This window comes from Pygoscelis adeliae, unplaced genomic scaffold, assembly GCF_000699105.1.
Source record: "Pygoscelis adeliae isolate BGI_AS28 unplaced genomic scaffold, ASM69910v1 Scaffold186, whole genome shotgun sequence".
Classification (NCBI taxonomy): Eukaryota; Metazoa; Chordata; class Aves; order Sphenisciformes; family Spheniscidae; genus Pygoscelis; species Pygoscelis adeliae.
Genome location: NW_008825071.1, coordinates 1,182,095 through 1,189,826, shown reverse-complemented (window position 1 = coordinate 1,189,826; position 7,732 = coordinate 1,182,095). Strand labels below are relative to the sequence as shown.

Genomic DNA, 7,732 nt, shown 5'->3' with positions numbered 1-7,732 from the left:
GTGGCCCATGGAGAAGGCCACGCTGGAACAGGTGCACCTCAAAGCGACTGTGGCTGTGGATAAGCCTATGCCGCAGCAGGTATACCCCTGGAGAGACTGTGGCTCATAGATAAGGCTCCACTGGGAGCAGGTACACTCCTAAGGGACTGCAGTCTGTGGATAAGTCCAAGCTGGAGCAGGGGCAAGGGGAGGAGTTCATCACAATGTTAAACCCTGTGGTCTGGTCCAAAGGGACCAGGGGTGGAGACTGTAATGGAAATACCTTTAAATTGTTGTAACCCAGGATCTGAGTTGCATGTTATGGGAATTACTATAGCAAGAACCCCTTGTTACTAGCCAGGCTAGGAGCAAGGGGAGGAGTTCACTGCAATGTTAAACCCTATGGTCTGGCCCAAAGGGACCAGGGGTAGAGTATTATCCAAATACCAGCAGACAAAAGTTTCAGAACTCAGTTATACATGCAAAAATATATTTACGTAATACATTCATGTAAGTACATATTATGAACCAGATTTAAGAACGAAGATGTTAATGGTCAAAATTTTAAGATATTTACCTCAAAGATCTTACTCACTTGTCCAACTTCTTTTACTATAGCATTTTCCATGTGAGTTAACTAAAAGCTAACTGATACTATTAACAGTTTTACTCTTCAGTGCCCTTATCTTGAGCTTCTAGGCATGGCTTAAGTTAACACCTGGAGTTTCCACTCAAGGCCATGCTGCCTAACTTCTTGATTCATAAACAGCTTTAGCCTGAAACAAGACAACTTCCATCTGACACTGGGGGGGAAGGGCCCCTTAAATTAGGTCTGGTTAAAGATGAAGTTTTTCTCATAAACACATTGAGCAAACTGGTTGATTCAGGTTTCTAGCCAAGGAGAAACACCATGGGTAGTAGAGACTACAAGTCTATTACTGTAAATATCAACCACCGATGACACAACTATTGTATAATGAAATAACATCAAGTGACTTGCATTTGAAACAATTATTTATATGCTAGCAACAAACCTTGTTGTTGAATGATTCTCAATCAGGTACCAGGCAGCAGAAAAGTTTTCACTAGTGAAATCAGCACTCATCCCAGGAAACAGTGCCTCTAAATCTTTTTGAGGAAATCTGCCTCTGAAAAATGAATATTCATTTCTTCAGTGAGACATATTCTGGTGAAGAGCTTATAATTAAAAATGTTACATAAAAAAACTCCAAAACCAGAAAACAAACCATGTTCCAACAAGATGTAAATATAAACTTGTACCTCACCATGAAGTTAAATCTGGTATTACAGACTCACGTAGCATGACTGGGAAAGAAAAGATTGAAATCTAATTTAAGTAAAATTAATTTTACCATTTTGATTTCACCATTACACATACGACAGAAATGTTGCCTGTACAAAATGCTTCTAAAGAAAGAGAACTGCTGCCTTCAGAAAATGGTACTCGACAGACTCACCATGATACTAACATTCAAATGCAGGATCACTAATGCTGAATGTACTCAAAGTGAACTCTACCTTTTAAACAGGAAAATCAATACACCAAGCCAAGTAAATAAAAGAGAATATTCTCTGTAAGCCATGAACCAGTATCTATCGAACTTTAAAATGACAGGACATCACCAGGTTGACAGCTTGTAAGTGATCTCGCACCATCATCGTCTATCGGTTCATGTGGAGCAGAAGTCCCATGGAAACATGAAGGAACATACACAGAGCATACTTCCATTACATACAAACACTGAAAGAAATCCTGAGTTAAAATCATCCTGTTTCAAAACAGAACACACTGATCTGTCTGTTAATAGTACACGAAACAAAGGAAAAGTGGGCACATATTGAGTGAGAAACAGCATGCTTGCTTTGTTTTTATTCAGTCTTATCACGCATAAAGATAGCATGCAAGCCAATTCCTTGTGAAAGCAGTTTCTCTTCGACAGTATTTTTGAAACTACAAGTAGGTTCTAAAATGCTCATACAGAAAATGTACTCCATTTATTTTAAGTCAGTGTAATAAAAATATTTAAAGCACTTTTTGATGAAAACATGACAATCTTCATCCCTCAGTCCAGACACACGCTTAACACTTGGCCATATTCATTCCACCATGCATTCTCAGTACATCACTGGGTGCACTCACCACTCTATTCTTTACCACCAGCTGCACCCCATCTTCAGAAATTAATTGTGGCAACCAAGGTTACTTTTAGTCAGCCCTGAATCGGTCAGGCAGTTGGACTAGATGATCTTTGTAGTCCCTTCCAACTGAAATATTCTATTCTGTTCTAAAAATTTACTATATCATTTTTGGACCACAATGTCAAACTCAAAAGTCAGTAAAGTCCCTCTCTGACGCTCACAAGCTAGGTGAACTCTGTTATACAAAGTACACTGTACACAAATGCAAACCTGTCATACTTTGCATTTGAGATCAAACTTGGGTGGGGGTAGCAATCCAAAGAGTCAGCTATTAGAATTACATTTAATACGTATGAAAGGCCATTTGAATGGACACGAAAGCAATGATTTGTTAGTGTTTGTTTTTCTGTAATCTAAACATATTTCAAGATAGCTAAAGCTGTTTCTATTGCAAAAAGCAAACAGCAGATTAAGTGAAGTAAATCTAAAGGCAGGCGCATTAAAAAGTACAATTATATAAAAACAAGAGTTGTTTTCTGTAAGTTTCTATTCATATCCAAATGGCCATTAGCACAAGCAGGTACAAAGGACCTACATACATAATGACATGGCACAGAAGTCTTTCATCAGTAGCACCTGATTACAGCAGGGGCATGAAACAATACTTTTTTTTAAAAAAGAAAAAAAATCAAATGAGATGCAAGGAAAAGTGATGACAGATATAAAAAGTAGAGAGACAGGGAAAATAGTGTGAGAAGCAAATGTAGCAACTAAAAATGAAGGTTCCAACATTTCTTTGTGTTCAATGAAAAAGTGATAATGTTAATATAAAAAAATTTATGAACATAAGTAGTGAGATTCAGGATTACCAATGACCTTGAATTTCATGAATGCCAGTTAGTTAGCAGAAAATGCTGATGGATGTAAGAAAGTTTCAATTTATCCTTCCTTTAAAGACACTTTAAGATATCTTATTTTGCATTCAAAGTAGTCAAAAGTGTCCAGTAGGTACACGAATTTGCAGGACAGTACTTCACATGTGATATGTGGCATGGCTGTCCAAAAAAGCTTTTATATTAAATCCACGCATGGTGGCATCTTTGTGGTCAACTACATTTTTTAATGCTAAGAAACAAAACAATAAAAAACTTTCAGTTACCTCAAAAGAGACTCAGAACTTCAATGCAAGCACTATATAAGTGCATGCACACAACACAGAAGCAGAATTTTGCTTGTATTTTTCAGAACTTCAATGTATTTTCTCACAAGCCAGAAGAAACAGATATAACACAAAAAGCACACACACTCAACAAATACACCATTACCAAATGCTACTTATTATTGCAAGATTGTAAGACACATGCATGACAGTTTAAGCTTATGCATGAGCTATACAATTCCTAGGGAAAAAAAAACCAAACGTATTTTATATATATACAGAGAGATAAAGACCAATAATTTAGCTAGGGATGTAATGAATTCCTGCAAATGAGTTTTGCCCACAGACAGTGGGACAGAAATGAAGGGGCTTTTTTCAGTTTGATGTTTGACTGCATTGAAAAGTTATTAGGAGCTTTTTTCCAGCAGATGTATTTGTGCAGAACCATAAATTAGCAATGCGTTTATGGGTGCTTTTATCTGTGCAGACATATTTTAGACACAGTCACAACAGAGTAGAAATGTGAAATGTGAATGTGTGCAGTATGTTAACAATATGTTATACTCTATGGTGTAGTATCCGTATTTTTATCATAAATTTTACCAGTAGTTTTTCCACTAACAGATATGGGGAGCTCAGAATGACTTGCTACAGCTGTCTTCACAACAAGCTGCTCACTAAAAAGTTCGAACTGAAAGCAACTGTATTTCTAAAATGTCTGGCTAGATGCATCTAAAAAAAGACTGATTCCACATACACACAAGTTTGTTTCATTAACTTCCATTAGTACATTAAATAAGTCCTTAGAAGTTGTTCTCATGAAAACTTGCTTACCGTTTACTTATAAACAAGCACATATGTGACTTGAGAATGTATTTCTGTTTTATTCATCTCAACATTATGGGGTGAATATGAACTAGCAGTAAAAGCTGAGACCGTGCTGACACACAATGAATTTGTTGATCATTTATCTGTTGATTTGCTTGTTTTACAAGAATCACTTCAGGAAGCAACTCTGAATACTTAATCATTGATTAAAAAGCAATCACTGTAAAAGAAACTGGGAACCACAAATTGCATCCAGAAAACCTCAGAAAAAGAAGAGAGAAGTCTACCATCCTTGACAACTCTACGTATTTTGCTACCTTTACAATTTCAGCAAAGGTACACATATTGGATTTATATAGTAGTACTTTCTGCTAGGCAGATTATTTTATTTAAAACGGAACCAGATCTGGTACTAGACCTCTAGTTAACATTTTAAAGTAGTCTTATTCATCCATCAGCAACAATTTTGAATATAAAAGTAATTAAGATTTCACATACTGTTTATTTTCATGAGAACTATAATAAAAATAAATTTGGTTTCAAGCCGCTATATACTTTCACTTCCCTCAAACGTATTTTGAGTATACCTATACAGTCATGCAGTATTAGATGTAGTGGTCCTGGCTTCCACGTAAAGGGCGTGCACATCTACTTTGGACTCAAAACACATAGGGTACAATCAATTCACTTGCACAGCATGTGTCCATCAATACAAGTCCCTCCCTCCACTACCCCTAAGTTTAGGTTCTGTATAGCCTGATACTCAGTAAATCTAATTTAACATCACAGCATATATCAGCTCGTACAAATTCTACTACAGAACTCGTGCACATACACAGTATTTATATTCTCTGGAGGTTTAAGATTAGCTGTAATCTCCATGGGTAAATCACAGCCTCCAAGCAGTCACAATTGAGTAATAGCAACAGAATGCAATGGATGCGAATGAACAGAGCTTGACTATGAATGCAGCTTAGCAAGTTGTAATTTTTCTGTAAAGATTATTTTACTCCCAGAGTTTCAGAATGTCATAGTATGCTTTTCAGCATACATGACAATATTTGCAGATTAAAGGCAGGTCCCAAAACAGGATACAGCCACCAAAAGGTAACTTGAACCTCAATTACACAGGAGTTTATAGGTCAAAAGGAGCAACTTTAAATAAACACAGATTCTGAATAGCAACCAGCATAAACAAGCTCCAGCTAGAGCTGCTGTACACACACACACACCCCCCCATCTGGTACCAGTCAGACTCCTAGAAGCAGGCTTTGTACCAGCTATACTGTGTTAGTCATGCATGAAGACCAGCATAAGGGACACTGAAGTAGACTAAACACGACAAATCAGAAGGTGTTAACAAAGGTCTCTCCAACAACCAAAAGACAAGGATGCACTCTGGCAATTACTCCCTAGTAGCATTGGGTTTATCAGAAATGTGACAGCAAAATGACAACCGTATTCGAAAAATGGCAGAATCTGGTAAGAGAAATCTACTAAGGGATTATAGGCTGGTAGCTGCAACTGATGCATCAGCCTTACAAGCAGTAAATGTTACTGCATTTTTTAACATCCTAAAACTAGGTCTATATACTACATCTCTCTCCCGCACGTTCCGCAATTTTTCCACATGCACCTCTGTGATTAGTTTCCACAAGTCCATCACATTTAAGGATGAAATTGACTGCATTTCCATACAAGCCATTTAAAAATAAATAAATATCAAAGCCTCCACAAAGTCTTTTCCTATCTCATGGTAGCAAGCTGACGTTTACCATTAGGTGGCAGCGTAACATCATCTGTTCCCACCTCCCAGATGAACTGTTTTGGAAGCTGGCGTGGGAAGAGGGAAGCATCTGTATTGAGTGGGTGGATACAGAAGTATGTGGAATGTACTTAGCATGTCAGCATTTGCTTTCATGTACGAGATGGATCCACCATAATGACCTCCGCTACATGCAAAACAACAAACACTTTCCAAAAATTTTCTAACCGCCAATAGGTCTGACTGCTGTTACTGCTTTGCAGAGAATGGATTTTCTCAGTCTGACAGAGTAGGTAGAGGAGGCAGGGAACCTTTGATTAAACAAGGACTTGTCCTGCAGGAGGGGAAAAGTATGTGGTACATCTGAACAAGCAATCCATTCACAAATCTCATGCAGATCTAAATTTTCCAGCAACAGATTTCAACCAGTGCCTTTATGAAACAGGCATCACATATTCTCTCCCAGAACTGTTCAAAATCCTGAACAATCCTATGTTGGTAGGATGTAACCTACCAACCTGTTCCTGTAACAGCTCTAAACTGCAAAAACCAACTCAAGTACTGCAATATTGCTGTTAATGTTAGCATTTTCATACCAGCTTTCCACATTTCTCAGACTGAGGTGACTACTCCATATACTCTTTTTCTTCCTGCAAGCTATTTAAGCCTTCTCTAAGGGTTTCTGGCTACATCTGCGTAACACCACAGCCAGAAATATTCCTTAGGGAGGAAGGTGGCACAGATCTGCTTTGCACTTAAAGCCAGCATAAAGATGGTGATAGAAAACTAAAGCTTTTTATCAGTCTTTACTCCATTCTGAAAACTAAAAACCTAGAACTCAAGGATTAAATATTTTAAATACCTATTTTCTGGTGTGAATGAAATACTTCATAGCATACACACAATATGCACTAAGTGATAGCAATGTAAAAAAAACCCTCATCTAATTGGATCAGTTCAGTGTTTTAAAAGATGAACAAACAACTGTTAAGCAAGGCAGGCGAACAAATATGTGCACTCTTCTATGAATACATCTGTGACTTTAAGGATCACCACTGAAACATCATAACCAGCAAGTTCAAGTTTCATTACAATATAAATGATTTTATTATTTAGCAACTGAGACTCTTAGTTAGTTGTATGGCACAAGAACAGCAATTAATTCTTGGAAAATATGAAGAACTTATCAACCAGAAATTATGTATACTTACTACTTGTTAAACTTGCAGGCTGAAAGATGATGGCTTGCACACAGTGTATACATATAACATTTAAAATATCTTGACTATCTAAAAAACAACCAGGAGAATGGCTGTGTCCCCATAGTTCTTACTTTGCATCTTTGCAACATTTGAATATGAAAAGAGAATTCCAGTGCATATTTTGAGTATATGTATTACTCCTACAATATATCTACAGGCAGTATTCTAATTATTAATAGAATGTGTTAGAGCCACTATTATCTATTTCCTTTAATTCACAGTTCAAACCTTTTGTTCACTTAAATCCCAGTCACTCCCAATTAAACTCCAATCTTAAGTCTACTGAGTCAGAATAAATATTTTTTTGTCCCTCTGCGTGCCGAATAGTTTAATGAAATGCTGTACTAAACCACGTCTGTTCATTACTCATGGGATCTTTTTCCTAGTATTTCGATGTCCCATTTGCAACACCTTGAAAGTACCCACCTGAATGATTCAAAATCTATGATTAATTTTTAAACACATTTTAACTGGACAATGCACCATAAACAATGTTTAAAAAAATGCACAAAAGGAACTTTTAGAACTAAGCATATCCCATATTAAAAATAATAATAATAAAAATCACAACAGATAGGT

At 36.8% G+C, this 7,732-nt stretch overlaps 1 protein-coding gene across 1 annotated transcript in view; it reads right to left on the bottom strand.

Moving 5' to 3' along the window:
* EXOC2 (exocyst complex component 2) overlaps nt 1–7,732 on the bottom strand; it is a 121,578-nt gene that overhangs the window by 104,007 nt on the left and 9,839 nt on the right. The window contains exon 4 of the mRNA XM_009326446.1: nt 1,014–1,127. Coding sequence (XP_009324721.1) covers nt 1,014–1,127 — 114 coding nt within the window. The remainder of the gene's footprint in view (nt 1–1,013; nt 1,128–7,732) is intronic.